General features: G+C 38.4%; 2 protein-coding genes across 3 annotated transcripts; one reads left to right on the top strand and one right to left on the bottom strand.

Moving 5' to 3' along the window:
* Positions 1-3,898: 3,898 nt before the first annotated feature.
* On the bottom strand, positions 3,899-11,257 carry LOC149832348 (S-adenosyl-L-methionine-dependent methyltransferases superfamily protein). Its single transcript, XM_090012431.1, has 5 exons — positions 11,005-11,257; positions 9,633-9,775; positions 8,959-9,143; positions 4,190-4,303; positions 3,899-4,085 (listed from the first exon to the last, which is right to left on the bottom strand). Exons 1-5 carry the CDS (start codon positions 11,224-11,226, stop codon positions 3,946-3,948), a joined length of 804 nt encoding a protein of 267 aa, XP_089868557.1. The 5' UTR covers positions 11,227-11,257; the 3' UTR covers positions 3,899-3,945.
* Positions 11,258-11,389: 132 nt separating this feature from the next.
* On the top strand, positions 11,390-20,558 carry LOC149832347 (protein SQS1-like). 2 transcript variants are annotated; one of them, XM_090014467.1, is made up of 4 exons: positions 11,390-11,524; positions 12,763-12,816; positions 19,915-20,037; positions 20,221-20,558. In XM_090014467.1, exons 1-4 carry the CDS (start codon positions 11,462-11,464, stop codon positions 20,347-20,349), a joined length of 369 nt encoding a protein of 122 aa, XP_089870593.1. In that variant the 5' UTR covers positions 11,390-11,461; the 3' UTR covers positions 20,350-20,558. The 2 variants fall into 2 exon arrangements, with proteins under 2 accessions (XP_089870593.1, XP_089870592.1); XM_090014466.1 differs by having other exon boundaries at positions 11,409-11,524; positions 20,215-20,558.
* The last annotated feature ends 320 nt before the right edge of the window (positions 20,559-20,878 follow it).

Raw genomic sequence — 20,878 nt, 5'->3', positions numbered from 1 at the left:
TCCACTTGCTCCTTATTTTGTTTACCTACAACAAAATTAGAAGACAAACCATTTGGCCCTTTTTTATTTTCGGGTCCACGAGAGTTAGTCTTAGTTACCCAAATCCATTTGAATATTGGTTTTCTTTGAAAATAATAACTCTTTCTATCATAAAATATTTTAGCATTTCTAGAATTGTAGAAAAAAGCATGATAAGATGGATAAACATGTCTAGGCTTATATGCATTGAAAGTACCATGATGGGGTATGTTTCTACCATGATATGCATGGCTACAAAACTGAGTTCTTTGAGCCAATGAATTTGAGTTTTAACTTGGATGATTCTTTACCACATAGTTTGGTCTATTTTGAGTATCAAAGAAACTATATCCCAATCCTATTTTGTTAACCGAGCATCTTTGAGAACCAAGAAGTTTTTGTAGATTTTTTTGACCATTAGTGAACTTAGTCACTATAGATAGAAGATCATTTGATTTTTCTTTTAAACTAGATATCTCTTTTTGTAAATCATTGGTTCTAATGCCAATTTCTTTTATCTTAGATGCTTGAAAAAAGTTTTTCTTCTTGAGATATTCCATCTCTTGAAGTAACACTTTGTTCTTAGAGTCAAGAGTCGAATTTTCTGTTTTCAACTCTTTGTTTTTAGATCTTAGACTCTTAAATTTAGCATATAATTCATTAAAAGCTTCTAATAACTCATCATAATCAAATTGACTTACCGATTCTTTTTGTGCTACAAAGCACATGTTGACGACTTCTTCATTTGATTCTTTGTCGGAAGAAGAGTCACTTTCATCCCAATTTGCTTGAAATGCCTTTTTCTTCTTGAATTGGTTCTTAGGATTGACTTTGAGAAGAGGACAATCTCTTTTGATATGTCCAACCTTTTTGCAGTTAAAACACTTAACTTCATCAGAATTTGATAGTTTAGTTTTCTTCACCTTTCTTTGAAATCTCTCCTTTTTGATGAATCTTTTGAATTGCCTAGTGATAGGGCAATATCTTCATCTTCATCTTCAGAATCTGAAGTGACCTTGAATGCAAGAGATTTCTTCTTTGGTTCTTCTTCTTGTCTATCTTGAAGTTGAACTTCATATGCCATCAAATTATCAATAAAGTCTTCAATATAAAGGGTATTCAAATCATTGGCTTCTTATATTGCTGTGGTCTTTTTCTCCCATTCTTGAGTTAAACACCTCAAAACTTTTCTAACCAAATCCACCTGCAAATAATCTTTTCCAAGGGATTTGAGTGTATTTGTAATGTTGGTCATTCTTGTTATCATTTCAAAAACTGACTCATTTTGCTTCATTTTAAATAATTCAAATTTATGAACTAAAGAAGCAATTTTAGATTCATTGACCTTTGACGTACCTTCATGAGTCATAAGAAGAGTATGCCAAATTTTATTTGCAGAGGAGCATTGAGAGATTCAATTGAACTCTACATTGTCGACAACAAAATATAGAACATTCATAGCCATGAGGTTGAGTGAAGCAGTTTTCTTTGCTTCATCGGTCCATACGCTGAAATCTGTTGATGGTGCTTGATACTTTTAAAAAACGACCCTCTAAATTTCAAGATTCATGAATTGTAAGAATATTGTCATTCTTACTTTTTAGTATCCATAGTTTGTTTCATCAAAGAGACAAAGACATATTGATGAGCATCCTTCTTTGTGCTGAGAAGATAATGTTGTTGCCATGCTAGATGATGATAAAATCAAAAGATAACAAACCTTGCTCTGATACCAAATGAAAATACTGTAGGATCGATGGAACTAGCACTACAAAATTTGAAAGATTTTGAATTCTACAAAGCAATCACATACAAAGAACACAAAATTTTTATTTTGGTTCGGTCCTCCAGACCTACATTCAGTCTCCAAACAAAACCTGCCTGAGATTTTCACTATCAAACTTGTGTCACCACAAGATCAAACAAACCAAAACTGGTCTCACTTTTAGCAACAACCCTGCTAAAAGCAAACTTCTCCTTTAAATAAAGGAGAATCTGTTTTTTTATAGAAAAATTGAAATAAACAACTTATAATCAGCCTATGAGCCTTTCTTATGAATGCAAAGGAAATAAAATAGGTTTGCAGAGGCTTCTAAGGCTTCAGAAATACTCAACTCACGATTTTATTAACTCACAAAAGAAATTGGAGTGAAGAACTTGAGTAAAAAAGACTTAATGAGAAAATGAATACTTGAAAGAATACGAGCGAAAACACAGAATTCAATGTTTTAATTCATTTATTTTGAGTGTAGATCTCACTCTTATTTATAGCTGAAGAATTTCAGACATTGGTGGTACAAAGGGGTGTCAAACTGACAATTTTGAACAATCAAAATGTTTGAAAAATGAAAGAATGCAACTTATGAAAAGTTCAAAAAAATGACTATATTAGTGGACTAAGAAAAAGTTATCAGTCCACTGAAATCAAATATTAGCAGACTAATTGTTAAATCAGTCGACTATTGTGTCTAGCCGAAAAAATTTGAATTCGGGATTTTGAAAATTAGTCGTCTAAAGAAAAATTAGTCGACTGATGAAAATCATCAATAGACTGAAAACAACTTTCAATCAACTTTTGGTAAACTTTTCAGAAATCAAACTCTCGGGTCGGTCGACTAAGAATAGATTAGTCGACTGATTAGAAAATAAACATTTGGCTTTGAAAAAGGCGCGAGACAATCGATCAACTAATAAGACTATTGGTCGACTGATAAAACTAAAAATATAGGTAAAGGGCTTTCTAAAATAATTTTTGCAAAGGGTTCTTTTTAAAAAAGTTTTTCTAAGTATTTTTAGGTGTAATGCAAGTGCAATATGCAATTAAAGTAAGACAAGAATCTAAAAATTTAAAGAGATTTACACTTACACAAAATCTTCAATCAATTCTTCAATGTAAAACTTATAAACTTCTTTAATTCTTTTCTTCTTTCTTTATTGCCATAACTAAAATCCAGTTATTCATCATTAAAATATCATACTTGAATTATCATGTACAACTTCCTTGTCTTAACACAGCTTGCCTTAAAAAAAAAAATAGTGTTTGCTCCATGCACTCATGGACATGCTTTTGATTGATTTCCGAAATGTGAAAGTGGCAGCAAAGGAATGCAGACTTGACACTTAGGTGGTGTCGGATGTCACTGAATCAAATACTCTTCCAGTGAATGTGGGAGGGAGGGAGTTCATGGACGGATGATACCTGAGTCTTGAAACAGAACCTCAGCCCTTCACACATTTACGGAATTCCGTAATAAGAAATTGGAAGTTTGCATAGGAAATATGCAACGGCACACAGGACATTCACAATTTTACCACCATCTTTTTACCCTAACGGATTTCAGTCTCATTATAATACTTCGTATTGAATTACTGACCCAAAGGTAAATTTATAACGTAAGCAACTACTCTTTTAGAATCAATTTCTCCAATTTGGGAACCAGAAACTCAAGATCATGGTACAAAAATCCCGTCTAAATTGAATTGACATGGTCCTGATTACAAAATAGCTCCTAGGACAGGTACTTCATTCAATCTTATTACGGTTCCTAAACGGCATACAGTCCATCTTAGTTACACACACACATAATAGCATGATTATATTATTTTTAGATTGATGAGATTAAATTACACGTGTTTATGTATGCCGCTGTTTTCCTGCTATTATTTTGATGATCCACTGTACACACCCATCTCTCTCTTTATATATATATATATATATTGCATTTATGATTATATAATTATAAGTTTTTTTTTTTAACTTGAATGATTTTGAACCTGTCACATAGGAGCGGGTGCAAGTGCGGCACGGGTGCTTTGAGGGTGCAGAAGCACCCATACCCATGTTACCTAGCCACTAAAGAAAACTTATACTCAAGGGAAGTAAAAGAAAGATGGGTTAAACAAAAAGTGAGGAAAATATGCCATGAGTTACACTGAAAAAGTTTTCTTCACTAGAACAAAAATAGCTACTCGATGACTGCGATAATCTGGATGCCACTGGGACAGTTCAACTTGCCCAACCGTGAATTCCTTCATGGCAGCTTCCAAGAAATATTCGAGCACAACGTCTGTAATGAACAAACATCTGTTAGTTTGTATCTGAGAGAGAGAGAGAGAGAGAGAGAGAGAGAGAGAGAGAGAGAGCACATGCAACCTGACCATCGTAACTTACCATTTCGCAGTTCTCCAGATAAAAGGGTTGTGGTATGGTCTCCAGAAAGTTGCCGGAGAGTAACAAGTAAATCAGTGACTGCCTCTTCATTATAGACCACATCTGATGCAAGTACTGAAAAAAAATAGATAATGTTCCGTTAATATGCTCATTAATTAAAACCTCGGAGAAAACATATACAAATATTACAGCAAAAGCAAGCCATATAGGATTTAAGTAATTTAGTTGAGGATTTTGCTTTATTTGATCCATGGCATTTGTTGTGGTATGAATCACATATACTTCCACTTCACAAGTTTATCCATGGTCGTGTTAAAATCCCTTTGGGAATGACCCAGTTATTTGAAAGCATGCATTCATTTGTGACGTTTCATCTGAATTTGTGATGATCTTGAACGCCTTGCATGAGAAGTATCTGAAAATAGGCTTGGTGACACTGGCCTAAACTAATATGAATCATTTATCCCAAGACAAAATGCGATATCTCCCACATCCTTGAAAATCGTCTAAACTGAATTATAAACCACGGCAGTTGTCCCCAGAGAAAGTCTACATATCTCTTGATTGAGTTGGTTCCCCCTGATTTGATGTGGACTCGTGTATCTAAGCATTCAAAACCATTAACTATGCTTCAGCTAGTCCCCCTTCCCGTTGCACTACAAGAATACCAATTTGTTTGACTACATAGCAACCTGACCTAGTGGCTTGGTAGAAAATACATTCTTATCTTAGTTACTTATTCCCAGGTCTGTACTCTAGAATTAAATGGAATGCTTGGCTCCTGCCTTCCATCAGATAGGAGATCTCAGTAAGCCAACAAACCAATCTGCTATCCTTTACTTATAATTTAAGCAGTCAATTTCTAGAAACAAAAGCAAAAGAACCATTAGCAAAAGCCAGTAAAGGCAATGAGAGATGTCGCTTGTTCTTTTTGTTCATTCTTTTTCAGAGTGGAGCACTCGCTTGTTCTTCTCTTCTTTTTATGGGCAGGGGCAGCCTAACACTGACTCAATGGGTACTACTGTTACTGTACATCTATCTATCCGTCGACAAAAAGATCACCCTAAGATGATCATCTCATGGCTATTGAGAACGAATCCAATCAGACGGTTGGTTCTATTTCACAATCTGTCTTACTTGCTCCTACAGAACCAAGGTCGAAAAGATGGAACAAGCCGGTCATTCACAACCACTAATGAAGGATTCCTCAAAAAGTCAAGGAGGCTCCACCCCCTTTTTAGAATTCGGATTTAGGTCCTCATACATGGTAAAATATAGTTGAAAGATTGGAAACACCTGTATCAGATATTCTATCAGTAACCAGTTAATCTGGTATCTTGTTTAGGCTTTTGAATATCACATATATCACTTGATTGATTATGATTCATGTGCATAATTTAGGCAACTTAAACCATGCTGTAAGTTATTTTTCAGAAGCTCTGGAAATGTCAGAATTGGGACTGATGCTGGCACACAATAAAGAACAGAAAATATGTGAAAATCTAAGTCACAGAGACTCGGCAAAGCAGGTGCCGCACCCGCGTCGACACGACATGGGTGCGGCACCGGGTGCGGTCAACGCACTCAGGGTCATTTTCGTCCACGTTTCAGACGTTAAAAAAAAAACCAATGGAAAGGAGGATTAGGGCAATTTTTTTTTTGCCCTAATCTCTCCTCTCCTCTCAGCTCGAGCTCTCTCCTCCCGACGCCACCTCCTAGGCTCCTCCTCTCCCTCATCGCAGGTATGTACCCTCTGGCTCCCTCTCGCTCTCTTCTTGTGTCGGCAATGGAGAGGCCGAGCCCCCCTGCTCCCTCTTGCTCTCTTGTTGGGTCGGCAGGGGAGGGGCCAAGCCCCTCCCCCCTCTCGCTCTCTTGTTGGGTCGACAGGGGACGGGCTGAGCCCCCCCCTCTCCCTCTGTTTTCGGCAGGGGAGGGGGTCGAGCCCTCATCCCTGCTCCCTCTTATTTCAAGGGAGGGGCTGAGTCCCTGTTTTTGGCAGGGGAGGGCAGATCCCCCCTCCTTGCTCCTTATTTTATTATATATATATATATTTTATATTTTTATATCAAGATAATGTCTATATAATTGATTTGAAATTTTGAATGTATTTTTTTTTGTGTTTTTAGGATAAAAATGACGGATAAGGAAAAAGACTTGCGTCATTCTCATCCCAACATGTGAGTTCTGCTGCTAGTTTTGTTGATAGTTGCAGTGAGATTGATGATGTGGGGCCACTATGGGTATATGTAGATAAACTTGCAAAAACTAGAGAAGTAGGTGGTGGAAACAAGAGATTTCGATGCAAGCTCTGCAAAAGAGATTTTGTTGGGTCTTACACAAGAGTGAAGGCTCATTTGTTGAAGATACCAGGACATGACATTTCAAGATGCAAAAAAGTTGATGAGGCAATACAAAGACAATACAAGAAGAATATGAGAAGAGAAAGACTATGACCAATTCTTGTGCAGTTAGTGTGCCATTTGCAAGCCACCAAGAAGATGCTGAAAAAAAAAAGTCAATGTAGGAGGTAGTTGAACAATACAAGCAACATTCAATACATATGAAAGAGAAGAATTGGATAGAAAAGTTGAGAGGTATTTTTATTCTAGTTCACTCCCATTTAATGCGGCTAGAAATCCTTATTGAAAGAATTTAGTAACATCCTTGGCAAATTGTAATTTGAGTGACTATGTGTCTCCAAGTTCAGAAAAAATGAACCACACTTCTTGCACAAGAGAGGGCAAATGTAGAGAGGTTGCTGGAGATTAAAAAATATTCATGGGAGCAAAATGAAGTTTCTATTGTGTCTGATGGATGAACAAATATTCAAAGGCATCCACTGATCAATTTCATTGTTTGTTCGCTTAGTGACCCAATATTCTTGAAAGCAGTTGATGCATCTGAGGATAATAAAAATGCAGAGTATTTGAAGAGGTTGTTTATAGAAGTCATAAAAGAAGTGGGTGATTAGAAAGCGGTACAAATCAGCACAGACAACGCTCTAGTTTGTAAAAGTGCAGCGTTGAGTTTGGAGAGTGAGTACTCTCATATTTTTTGGACTCCTTGTGTAACATAAAGCTTAAATCTGGCCCTAAAGAGCATCTGCAACCCCAAATAAGAAGAAAATTCATAAACATATGCTTTATGTTCATGAATTGAAGATTTAGAAAGAAATGTCAAAAGCATTAAGAATTTTGTTGTTAACCACCATCGTGCTAATGCTATATTTAATAGGCATTCTGACCTGAAATTGTTGAAAGTCGCTGAAACATGTTTTGTGTCCATCATTGTGATGGTGAAGAAAATTAAAAGAGTGAAAAATGCTTTGGTTAACATGGTGACTGATAAAAAATGGACATTCTATCGTGCTGATGATGATATCAAGGCTCAAGAAATTAAAAAATTTGTTCTTGATGATGAGTTTTGGGACAGAGTGGTATACTTCCTTCAATTTACGCAACCTATTTGAGAAATGTTAAGAGAAGTTGATAAGGATGAACCCATGCTTCACAGAGTTTATGAAATGTGGGATAATATGATTGAAAAAATACAAGCTATAGTTTTCAAGCATGAAGAAAAAAATCCTACATTGGATGATTCAAATTTTTTTAATCATATTCATTCAATTTTAGTCAAAAGATGGGATAAGAGCAACACTCCTTTGCATTGCATGATACATTCTCTTAATTCAAAATATTATGCAAATAAGTAGCGGGCTAGTGGTATTGGTCGTATCCCTCCAAATTTAGACCCAGAGCTATTAAGACATAAAAATATGTGCAGTGACGACTTTTTCCAGAAGCATATCTTCTACATCAAGTCACACAAGAGTTTGAAAATTTTTCATCTTCGAGATTATATGGACCGACATTATTCTCGAGAGAAGAGGATAATATAGATCCCATCACATGGTGGTTAACATTTGGATCAGAAACACCTCTTCTCCATCGCAGCCCGCTAGTTCATCTTGTTGTGAAAGAAATTGGAGCACATATTCTCAAATCCACAACATGAAGAGAAACAAACTCACCAGCAAGCGCGTGTAGATGATTTAATATATGTTCATTCAAATCTTCGATTACTTTCGCGAACCAATGATGAATACATGTACTAATTTGCTCTCTTAGTTATTTGATTATTTATTAGTTTTTCATTTAAATATACTTGTATTGTATTTAACATTTTCAAATTGGGTTTGTAACACAGACAAGGAACATCCAAATTTTGGGATGTAAACCCAGGAGAGTGTGACTTCGAGGAAGAGCATGATTTCAACATAACAAACATGGAGTTAGCTGAGCGCAATATTCCTTCTAATGATGCATTTGATCATGAAGAAGAAAATTATTAAGATCCATTACTTCATCAGGATATACTTTGGTATGTAATTTAGTTCTTTTCTGCTTTACTTATTTGATTGATATTTAGGTTGATTTATGTAATTGCTTTACTTATTTGATTGATATTTAGGTTGATATATTGCATGCATGATGAATGATATTATGACAATGTTAACTGTTAAAACTTCAAAATTATATATATATATATATATATATATATATATATATATATATATATATATATATATATATATATATTACATTTTTGCCGTGTCGCACCCCCGCACCCGCACCCATGTGACATAGGTGGAAATCTAACATTTGAAATGTTGAACAGGATAACTATCCATAGAGCAGAATATACTCCATAGTCCATAGTCCACAATGAAGTAAGAGCTAAAAATACAGTAGAACTTAAAAGGATGTTACCCAAATCTGGTAAGGGATTGATCAACTCAAGCTCCAAATTGTCTCCCCAGGTCAGCTCACTAACAGTTGCAGAACCTCGTCTTTGTCCATCGCTCAGGTTAGCTTCAATATTCTTCTTGAGTAGTCTCAACCGATCAGGTAAGTCTGTTAGAATGACTTGAGCTCCAAGGAGGGCCGCAATGCAGCTGCAAAAACACACCCATACCAATGTACTGATAGGGACAATAAATTGGACAATGGAGGGCATGAAGGACGTGTGCTGTGATGCTGAATGTAATCCCTCTCTCTCTCAGAGAATGATTTATGTAAAACTTGAAACAGACCTACTATGTGAAATAGTTGATGCAATTAAGCTTTGGCGAATCTCATGCCACGGAGAATCTGCGGGAGCAGTGTCAGAGGCATCTAACATGGCAGTTTTGAAAGTCTCGCCACTTTATTACCAAGATTCCTAGTGTAAAATGTGGCAATTTTGAATAGGATTGTTCTGCTAAAAGTGCATATACGTGCACTGTCAATAGAAGGATCATGCTACTGAGTAACCACAGATTGTCTGATGAGCAAGTGGAGCCGCAACTCATATTCTTCCATGAAGATCAGCAAGAACTAAAATCTACTGTGATACTGGATGTGTCAATTTTTTTCAAGTATGATGCTACCAAGACATGTCTTACCCTACCAGTCCACATCCAGAGCCAAGTTCTATGGCCTTCTTTCCCTGAAGATCAAGTGAACCTGAATTGGCAGCATGCTCCAAAAACTTTGCAAGCATAACGCCACTATCCCACATTACTGCACCGGTTACTCCAGGCGTGTTCTGAAATAAAAAGGGACTATTAGTGCTAAGATGGAAGCTCAAGTACAGATTAGTCCAAAAGAGCAACTAAGTTGGATCTACTGGTTCCAACACTTTCTTCCAAATTGTCACCAACATCTCGTGCACAAAGGAAGTGATCTTCATCATTCCTTTGTCACCACGCATCACTTGGATCAGATATTGAGGTTGACAGTCGACACCCACCTGTTGAATGGTGATCTCGGTGTTTAGTTAGATCACCAAGTCTCAATTCTGTGCTACACAGTTGATCCTGCATCTCATTCAATTTTGAAGTTCAATCCCGTAAACGGTAAGGAAATCATGAAGATTGTACCTGCGTTGCTTTGGGGTTGTTTATCAACAAAATTATGCAAGAAAGGTTATGTTGTTGCAAAGCAATAATCGATTAGTATTACCACTGGTCCGGTGAACTGGAATTGTTAGAAATGTTAGGAAGCACCTCTGTGTTATAACCAACACGATGATGTTGATGATTTGCTGAATTTGTGAACCTTGGTGCAAGATATCAAGATGCTCGGTCAATGAAAACTGTTTGAGATTATGGCGTTTTAAGACGTTAACTTCAAAGAAAAGCCTCTTCTTTCTTTCAATTACGCATGCGATGTTCAAAACCGACTCTTGCCCAGGTGGACGGGAACCCACCTTTATGCAGGGCCTAACTTAACTCACCAACACCATCCAAGCTCGATGGTTTTTTTTTTTGGCTTAATCTGAAACTATAGACGTGTTCGTCGTTGTTTATTTACTAAAAGACCTTGTTTTGGATCAAATTAATTTAAATGAAAGAAAAGACAAACTTCAATCTTTGATTATTAAGTATTAACGTGGTATCATACGAGCCGTTACCCCTAACCTTTGAGGCTTAATTTCATTTGCGTCTGTTAGTAGGACCTACTTGCTATTGGGGATGCAGCAGATGGGACAGGTGTCACGGTTTTCAGTCTGGATTTAGGGTTATCGTGTAAAAACACGTTTTTGCTTGATTCGGCCGGGAAGTGGAAGCTCAACTGTTTCATTGAAGAAGGGTCATGGGCATGACCGAGTTGGAGGGAGGGTCATTACTTGTTTCTCGTTCAATACCCATGTTTGTGATCCGACACCGTCCGTATGAGAACAACACGAGTAGTACACAACCAAAAACAAGAGCAAATGAGAGAGAGAGAGAGAGAGAGAGAGAGAGAGAGAGAGAGAGAGAGGCACGCACGCACCATAGAGGAGGGAGACTGGTGGAGGGTGAGGTTTTGGCCGCACGCTTCGATGTTGAGGGAGAGCGAGGTTTGGCGAACGAAGGAGTTTTGGGTGCGAGAGGAAGGCTGCCGGAAAGCCCACAGCAGAAGGATCTCCTCCGCCGCCTCCCTTACGATTCTGATCACCGGTTTGTAGGACCCGATCTGACGGCACTCCTCCTCCTCCTCCTCCTCCCCCGTCATCCTCCTCCTGTCTCTTCTTCTCTTAGACAGTCCCTCTATTCCTAACTAATAATCGCTCACTTAGCCCTCTTGGCTCGCTTTCTACATCGGTATGTCGCGGTGTCGGTGGTGAGAGGGCAATCTTGTAAATAGCGTGAGTTTGGTTATTAACATATAGGTTTTAAGGTTGGGACGGGGCTCTCGGCTCCATAGGTAACAACACAAAGGAAGGGGAAGGGCTGGCCCAAGGGGAAGGATGGGGGAGGGAATCGGTTCGAGCAGCAGCAGGGCTATCGACTCTACCAATGTGGGGTTTCAGGTTCGCCTCTCGCCCCCTCTAAATCCCTAATATAACTCTCCCGTCCTCTATGATGCAGTTTTTTCCGTTGCCTGGCAGGGTTTTCATCTCTTTCTCTCGATTTAGGCTAGGTTAGAAAGAAAAGATTCACGTCTCTCTTGTAAAATTTGGTGGTGAATTCCTTCTTGCCTAGGCCGCCTACCCCACAAACTGGCAGGTTGTGATCTCTCCTTCAGACCGCTGCAGGAAGGAGAGGACCATTGGGGTTCGCGGCTGCACCTCCCCTATTTTATTCTTCTCTTACGAGTGCTCGATAGGGCTGATTTTGATATCCATATTCATATGTCATTAAGGATCCTAGCGTCATTCATTTAGATTTAGAGATTGCATATTTAGTTGGCCAACCCAACCCAACCCCACCCTTGATGGCTTTGATACCAATGGTGTTCTTAGGGTTAGGAAAGAGAGGCCTTCAGCAAGGAAAAAAGGGTTCCATCCTCATTTGGTACCTCCCTCCGAATATATGCAACAAATAAAAAGAAAGAATATACACCAAATATGAGAACAACAACTCCTTGTATAGCAATCTCTGAGCTTGTTATAATCTTCTAATCAACTTGGATTCTTCTTTTTTTTTTTTTTTCTTCTTTCCTTTATCTTTTTGCCTTCAGCTCAGGTGAATGGTTGAATCTGTATCCTTAAGAAAGTAACTCTAAAATTCTTGGGTTTGCTTATTGGAATTCGTCTCATCTTTTTTTCGATCTAACAGGTTATTTTGTCCCTAGTGTTTGGCTTGTTTAAAAGATACTCGTCTCTTTTGATTTCCTTAATTCTTTTTTAGTTCCTGAAAATTGTAGGTAATTATTATCTTCAGTAGTTTCATTATTGTGGGATTCTCATATTGCAAGGGCTCTATTTTTCTAAATTACTCATCCTTTGTTTTCTTTTTCCTGCATCGTCTGGGACTTTTACTTGCTTACCTTTCATCTTAGTTTTATTTTATCGCATGCTTTCCTGGAAATATCTGTTTTGTTGATTTCTTTTTTCATGAAATTTGTTTTGCATCTATCATAGGTTAATGTATTGTTCTTTTATTTTGCCAGTTGTCTTTTGACAAATTGTTGGTTACTTAACACATTATGGTATTGATAAATTCCAGTTACTTGGAACTTGGAAGTAGTTTTGTTGACTTAGGTTTCCCTGTTTGCATGTCTTCTCTTTCTACACACTCTCTACTCACTAAGAATTCATGCCTGCAGCTTCTGAAAAAGTGCGGATGGAGGGAAGGCACAGGCCTTGGTGTCTCAGAGCAGGTACGTTCAGCGACAGAACTTTTCAAGCTTTGTGAAATGTTTCTTCTTTTGGAGCATCACATCCCTTGGTATTCCACCAATTATGCAACTGTTGTTTAGGCTATCTGATGTCTTCCTTTTCTGCATCATTGTTATCAATGATTTTTTTTTCAATGAGCATAAAAAGTTTAAATTTGGTTCTGTGATAAATGAAGATTACAATGTTTAGTACAAAAAGATAGGCATCTAAGAAGAAGATTGAACTTAAAAAAAGAAAAATGGAAGAGTTGATTCAGAATCATAGGCTGAATTGCTGAAGACTGTTAGAATTCCACCTTGGTACCTGTATTGAGAAAACGAGAGAGAGAGAGAGAGAGAGAGAGAGAGAGAGAGAGAGAGAGAGAGAGAGAGAGAGAGAGAGATTACGAGAGGGGGGCTGCGGCTCACGATTTCTTCATTACAAAAATCGTGACCTAATGCCTATATTAATACACTTAAGTGTACACAGTGGGTCGGGTCGGGTCTTGTGTAATATCCGAACCCGGATACAAATAAAAAACATACAAATAAAAAACAGACTTATACAGGAATGAACTCGGGTCTGGGCTAATGCATGAGTGAATTCGAGTATGGTACATGATCCATACCCAAAACACTATTCACCTTTTTCACCCCCCCTCAAGTTGATCATGGTTATGGACCATGCACAACTTGCCTTTAAGCGTCCAAAAACGATCCTTGGTTAACCCTTTCGTAAATAGGTCCGCAACTTGTCTTTCAGTATTGACGAACTCAGGCTCAATCTCTTTTTCTTCAACTTTCTGTCTCACAAAGTGTTGGTCAATCTCAATGTGCTTAGCACGACTGTGATGTACTAGATTGAATGACACGTTTATAGCACTTTGGTTGTCACATAGCAAGATAGTGTGGGAGATCTTTTCTCCTACTTCAGTCAGTAAATGTCTGATCCATATGACTTCGGCAGTAGCAGCTGCCATAGATCTATACTCAGCCTCAGTACTTGATCTAACGATAGCCTTTTGTTTTCTACTGCTCCAAGAGACTAAATTTCTTCCAATGAAGACACAATATCCTGATGTAGATCTTCGTTCATCAGGATCTCCTGCCCAGTCTGCATCACAATATACAGTGAGTCTATGATCATCTTTGCCATATGGCTGTGGTGAGTATGTCAATCCATCCCCAATAGTCCCTTTCAGATATCTAAGGATTCTCTTGACAACTTTCATATGTCCAGTACGTGGCGCATGCATAAATTGAGACACTTGATTGACTGAATAAACAATATCAGGTCTAGTGAATGTGAGGTACTGTAACATTCCTATTATGCTTCGATACCTGGTGGGGTCATCACACAGATTTCCATCATGAGCGCTAAGTTTTGATGAAGCACACTCGAAGTTCCCAGAGGTTTGCAGTCTTTCATGCCTGCCTTGCTGAGAACATCTACGGTGTACTTGTGCTGAGTGAGTGTCAAGCCATGAGCCTGATTATCAACTTCTACACCAAGAAAATAGCGTAGAGCTCCAAGATCTTTCATTTTGAACCTCTGACCTAGTAAGTCTTTTACTTCTTGGATATGGGCTGCAAAGTTTCCTGTGATAACAATATCATCGACATATATTAATAACAGAGTGGTCACAGTCTGACTTCTGAAAATAAACAATGAGTGGTCCAACATGGAACGTGAAAATCCATGTTTCTGAATCTCTAGTGAGAAGCTGTCAAACCAAGAGCGAGATGCTTGCTTTAGACCATAGATAGCTCTTTTTAACCTGCACACATGAGTTTTACAATTTTGTTCTTGATATCCAGGGGGTTGCTCCATGTACACTTTCTCCTTCAAGTCCCCATGCAAGAAAGCATTTTTTACATCAAGCTGACTCAACTTCCATCCATGTTCAACAACCAGAGAAATAATAATTCGAATTGTTCCCATTCTTACAACCGGACTAAAAGTCTCATCATAGTCTTGCCATGCTTGCCCTACTTCTTGAGTGAATCCTTTTGCCACGAGCCTCGCCTTGTATCGTTCAATGGTTCCATCTGGCTTGTACTTTATCTTGTAGACCCATTTACATCCGACACCATTTTTGTCAGGTGGTTTGGGAACAACTTCCCAGGTTCCACATTCATACAGGCTTGCATTTCATCATTCATGGCTTCTACCCACTTGGTAGAAGTGGCTGCCTGATAGTACATAGTGGACTCATCTTCCTTATTGAGAGCAGTTAAAAAGAGTTGAAGATCCAAGGAGAAGTTGTTATAGCTAACCCACCTGTCAATGGGATGTCGTATGCGGCTTGATTTTCTGACCTCAAGAGTGTGAGAAGGAGTCAGATTGCTGACTGAGACATGATCTGAATGACTTGATGTTGTCGGTCTCTGTCTAGAATAGACAATGCCTTTGTATCTGCACGGTACTTTTTCTGAATTCTGTGGCCCCGACGTCTCAGTGTTTTCAGACATCTCTTCTTCTTGCTGCACGCAATCTGATGAACATGCTTCATTGGAGCCAGCAAAAAGTTTCGAACTCAACCAAGGATAGTAAACTTCAGTTGGTATATTCGTTGCATCAGCTCTGTCATCAAAATTTTGTTCATCAAAGACAACATTTCTTGAGATTCTGATACATTTGTTGGTGGGATCATAACACCGATATCCTTTGTAGTCATCTGCGTATCCCACAAACCTACACTTCTGGGCCTTGTCCTGAAACTTGTTTCTAAGGGACCGATCAATATGCACATAGCAAACACATCCAAAAACACGCAGATCATGATAACTGGGATGAACTCCAAAGAGACAGTGATAAAGAGACTTATTTTCCAGAACGACCATGGGCAATCTATTTATCACTTGCACGGCAGAATGAAAAGCTTCTGTCTATAGGTTGATGGGAAGATTGCTGTCATGAAGCATACTCATGGCACTTTCAACAATATGTTTATGTTTTCGTTCAACAATGCCATTTTGTTGAGGAGTGTGAGGGCAGGACACCTTTCTTCCTATTCCGTTATTTCGAAGAAAAGAAATAAAATCACGGGATGAGAATTCCCCACCTCCATCACATTGGAAAAATTGAATGGACTCAGAAAATTGATTTTTGACCAAGGAAAGGAAATTTGGAAACAAAGAGAAGACTTCTGACTTATTTTTTATGAAATATATCCAAGTGTATCGAGAATAACTATCAACAAAGATTAGATAATATCTGCTTCCAGACCCAGAGACAATTGGGACAGGTCCCCACACATCAGAACAAATAATCTTAAAAGGTTTTGAAGCTCTCTTATTAATGGAATGGAAAGGCAATACATGACTCTTACATGAAAGACAACTAGAACATTTATGACTACTCTCATCCCCATTAAAACTTTCTTTTGGAATGAGATTATTAGAAACAAGTTTCTCAATAAAATGACTCCCACAATGTCCTAACCGACTATGCCATAAGAATGGCTTATTACATTCAGAGATACTAAAAACACTGAAAGAAGAGGATGAACACGCTTTAACGAAGGCTTCGAAATCAGGTGAGCAGGGCGAACATCATGACATGGAGCTTCTTCAAAGACATACATGTTGCCTTGTCTCTTTCCTTCAACTAATGTTTCTCTCGTGCGTAGGTCCTTCACCTGCACAGAAAAGGGAGTGAATTCAACTGAAGCATTATTATCATCAATAAGTTTGGAGACAGAGACAATATTTTTCTTAATGTCAGGAGCATGAAGAACGTCAGAAAGAGTAAGAGTGGAATGTGACATGGAAATGACAATCTTTCCAACATGAGAAACAGGATGGTGGGATCCGTCTCTAGTGACAATCTTACTTTTTCCGAAATAAGGAATAGGGTTAGAAATTTTACCTGCATCGCCGGTTACATGAGTTGCTGCCTCTGAATTGACAAACCATGTGCCTTCATCACTCTGCTTCAATTTTAATTCTGACAAGGCAGATATCAGCAAATCTTTAATCTCTTCACTGTCTCTGGTATTTGTGAACTTTCTTTTGGTTTCTGTCTACGGACCCTTTCCTTTATTCTCTGGATTATGCCAACAATTCGCCTTGATATGCCCCTTCTTGTTACAAAGGAAGCAAGTAGGAATAGATCTTGGTCCCTGCACATGAGCAGACATGTTTGGAGTGGGAAGCAAATCACGCCCTCCGTGTCCACTTCGCCCTTGTCCTCCTCGTCCCCGTCCTCTACCATAAGTCACTCATGTGGTCAAAACTTCTTGAGTATTTGGATGATTATGAGTTTCTTCAGAGAATCCCTTCAGAGTCATTTCATACTGGATCAATTTGGCTCGTAGCTCATCGAATGTGGGAAGAACAGGAAGGCACAGTAGTGATGTAACTATCATATTGTAGTAAGATCCCAATCCACTCAGAGTTTGTTGCACCATGTCATTATCACTAACGGCACAACCTATAACTGCAAGCTGGTCTGTGATGATATTTATCTTGTTCAAATATTTCATGATGGTTATAGAATCTTTTCTTAACAACTGAAATTCCCTTTTTAGAAAAACCACTCTTGCTTGAAAAACCTGCGAATACGTCTGAACCAGTCGTTCCCAGAGTTGTAGCGATGTACAGTTGTCAGGAATGACAACGAGAATCTCTTGAGACAGAGTTGATGTGATGTATGCAACAACTGATTGATCTTACCTTTCCCAATTGAGAAATTCAACATTTTTGACATACATGATTGAACTCGCCCCTTGGTCATCTTTTTCTTCTCTCAGGATAAATTCTGGTGGGACTGAAGTGGTTCCATCTAGGTGACTTAAGAGGCCTTGACTCCTTATGAAAGGAATAATTTGTCTCTTCCAAATCAAGAAATTTGAGGTGTTTAACTTTTCAGAAACAAGCTGGTTGAAAAAACTTGAAGAAAGGTTTGATTGAGAGTGATAAGATCCATTGAGAATTGGAATCAACAGAAGTATCCACAAAAATTCTAACCTTTTTTTTTTAGAACAGAGGGTCGTAAATTGTCAGAATCAGAGGATGCAGGAACTCAGGTTCAACTTGTGAAAACTGTTATTCAACGACGTGTGAAAAACACCTTCACACGTTAAATATATTTGCAGAAATAAGAATCAGGAAGGGAACTATACAGTAAACATATATTTGAATGTGCAAGTACGAGGAGAAGGGTGGACCCAGGAAGATCGAACAGACAAGCAATAAAGAAATGTCAAACATGCAATATCAATAAAAGAAACAGGGATCGTGATTGGTCTGGTGTTTCACGTGAGTCGATTTCAGCAATTCACGTGAAACACAACCACTCCTTTTACGGTTTGGGTTCGCGTGAACAGAATTCACGTGAGCCTCAGATCCAAGAGAGAAACAAACCCACTTGAGGTGTGGGTGCACAGAATAATTCAGGAAAGAGAAGAGGAATAAGGGAAGAAGAAGAGAAAAGAAGAAGAGAGATAAGGGGAGAAGCAAAAAAAACTTCAAAATTTCGATTGGATGTCAGAACCTGTTTAAAAGAGATGAGGGCTTCAGATTGGGCTATTGATGGGTTCGGCTGAAGGGGATGGAGAGGACTCGCTGAAGGATTTCGGCTTTTGATGCTTCGGCTGAAGAAGATGAAGGAGATGAAGGGGGCTCGCTGAAGGAAGAAGACGAAGACGTGCTAAACTCCGATTGTCGCACCTGACGAAAACTTTTTCCGGCCCTTAGACAGATCTCCGCTCTGATACCATGTTAGAATTCCACCTTGGTACCTGTATTGAGAGAGAGAGAGAGAGAGAGAGAGAGAGAGAGAGAGAGAGAGAGAGAGGGGCTGCGGCTCACGATTTCTTCATTACAGAAATCGTGACCTAATGCCTATATTAATACACTTAAGTGTACATAGTGGGTCGGGTCGGGTATGGTGTAATATCTGAAACCGGATACAAATAAAAACATACAAATAAAAAACAGACTTATACAGGAATGAACTCGGGTCTGGGCTAATGCATGAGTGAATTCGGGTCTGGTACAGGATCCAGACCCGAAACACTATTCACCTTTTTCAAAGACTACTGAATGCTGTTTCTCCTTGATAGAATACCAAAGGCTATCAGATATAGGAATAAGGAAACCAAGTATGGTAGTTTGGATCATATCATTGCAAAATGAAGCAAACTTGTTCATGGTGAGCATAACTCCCTCCATAACCTCAGCTCTTGGTTGTCCTCAGAAGCTCACTTCTGTGGAAGCCATCTCTGAATCATACATCTAGAGACTGTTAAGGCATACTTTACAAGTTAAGCTTCCAAAACAAAGCATTATATGTAGTCAATATAAGTTTGATAATTGGTATATGTATTTCCAAAAATTAAGCAATTATGATTCCTACAGAGATGGAAGTCAACCTTTATATACTTAAAAGTCGCTTAACTTTTGTTTTTTTGTTCTGAAAATAAGTCCAGGACAAAAGCATATCTTCACTTGTTATAAGAAGAAATGTATGTCAATATGTCATATACACTCAAATGTCATTCATTCCTTGCTGCTTGCTAGATATCGTGGCATTAGTTTTGGGTGTTTTCACGTTAATTTGAGATGTGTAATCTGTTTGTTTCCATTTTTGTCTGGTAAATAATAGTAGGTGATTATGTAATTGCATAGAAGGGAAATTGAGAAAAGCTTTGACAAGTACCATGGTTTTTTTAGGTAGCAGTCTCGGATTGTAATGTTAGTATCTGGAGCAATAATTCTGATTCTTTCTCATTTCACATGGAGTTAAAAAATCATTGCTTTTTATTTTTGCTTCTTACATTGCTCCTTGGTTACTTCCTTTCCTGGCAACCTTGACTTTGTGACTTGACTAGATTAGTGGATGCAATAACTGACTAGTGCTAGGTCATTGCGCAATCCATATCTGTTGGTAGCTTGATATTGTGTTTTTACCACCATGCGCATTTGTGATGGTCTAGATGTAGGGAAAATGTCAATTGTTTCTCAATGCAAATGCCAACAACCGAAATGACAAACTTTTAGGAATGTGTTCCTATCATGGCATTTTTCCTGTATGTTTGCAACAAGACTTCAAGTTATTCCTTGCTATTTTAAGTTTTGTTTATTTTCTTCAACCAGGGTAGATTGGAGCCAGTAGAAGGACATGTAAAGAACAACAAACGTGGTTTAGGTGCGGATAAGACAAAGCAAATTAAATTGACAAGTTCTGATGGATCTGCTCGTGCAGAAGAAAGGGAGGGGGTAAGCATGTTGATTTCTTTTTTTATACAAGAATACTCCCAATCTCATTTGGATACAAACAATAGTGTTTTAGGTGTAGCGGTGATTTCAAAGCATAGGTTCCAGGTGTCTTTGCTTTCTCTCTGTCTTTAGGCACCAACTGATTCAGATAACATTATTCATCTTTGATTACGCTAGGAACAGTTGAATTCTAAAAAGAGGTCAAAGGGTTTAACTAAACGGATAAGGAAAGTGCTAGAGGAAGAGAAGCGTGCAGAAGAAGTGGCGTTTGCACGTGAATTTTTCAGGGAGTTTTGGCCAGACAATGTTTGAAGGTCATGGGTCCAACTTGATGCGGTGGCTCCTTTTGTGCTATTAAATACCCAGTTGAGTGCAGTCCCACTGAAAGTTTGTACGATGACTGACATTATGTGGCTGGGTTTGTTGGTAAGGTATACAATTGATCTACTTTTGTAAAAAACATTTCACCACCAACTGCCTTGTAAATTCTTCGTGTAACCAATGTAATTGGTTGTGGATGATCATATGGTATCTGCTCCCATTCTAATTGAATTCACTTTCATTGACAAATGTTTTAGAACTTCCAAGTCAATTTATTATTTCAGGTCTTACCTTTGAGTTGTATCCAGCAATAGCGAAGAGGGTTCGCCAGAAGAGGGTTCGCCAAAGGCGATTTGATTTGCTTAAGAAGAGGGTTGCCAAAGGCGATTCGATTTGTTTAAGCTGGCTCTGGTATCTTTCAATTAGGTTCGGTTCGGTGATAAGCACTGTCTTCATATGATTGCTCTTGGAAACACTGATTCTGAGAGGCGGTTCATGGAAGAATGGCCGCCTTTATGTG

This window comes from Nuphar pumila, chromosome 7, assembly GCF_984573655.1.
Source record: "Nuphar pumila chromosome 7, dmNupPumi1.hap1.1, whole genome shotgun sequence".
In the NCBI taxonomy this organism is placed as follows: Eukaryota; Viridiplantae; Streptophyta; class Magnoliopsida; order Nymphaeales; family Nymphaeaceae; genus Nuphar; species Nuphar pumila.
This window is presented reverse-complemented; position numbering and strand designations above follow the sequence as displayed.

Excerpts from the sequence above, each read along its gene's own strand:
- LOC149832348 (XM_090012431.1), bottom strand. The coding sequence starts at position 11,226 with ATGACGGGGGAGGAGGAGGAGGAGGAGGAGTGCCGTCAGATCGGGTCC. Across the intron at positions 4,304-8,958 it reads CAATCCCTTACCAGATTTGG|TACTTGCATCAGATGTGGTC; the intron begins GTAACATCCTTT and ends ATTTTTTTTCAG. Across the intron at positions 4,086-4,189 it reads ATCTGGAGAACTGCGAAATG|ACGTTGTGCTCGAATATTTC; the intron begins GTAAGTTACGAT and ends TGTTCATTACAG.
- LOC149832347 (XM_090014466.1), top strand. The coding sequence starts at position 11,462 with ATGGGGGAGGGAATCGGTTCGAGCAGCAGCAGGGCTATCGACTCTACC. Across the intron at positions 12,817-19,914 it reads GCCTTGGTGTCTCAGAGCAG|GGTAGATTGGAGCCAGTAGA; the intron begins GTACGTTCAGCG and ends TTCTTCAACCAG. Across the intron at positions 20,038-20,214 it reads GTGCAGAAGAAAGGGAGGGG|GAACAGTTGAATTCTAAAAA; the intron begins GTAAGCATGTTG and ends TGATTACGCTAG.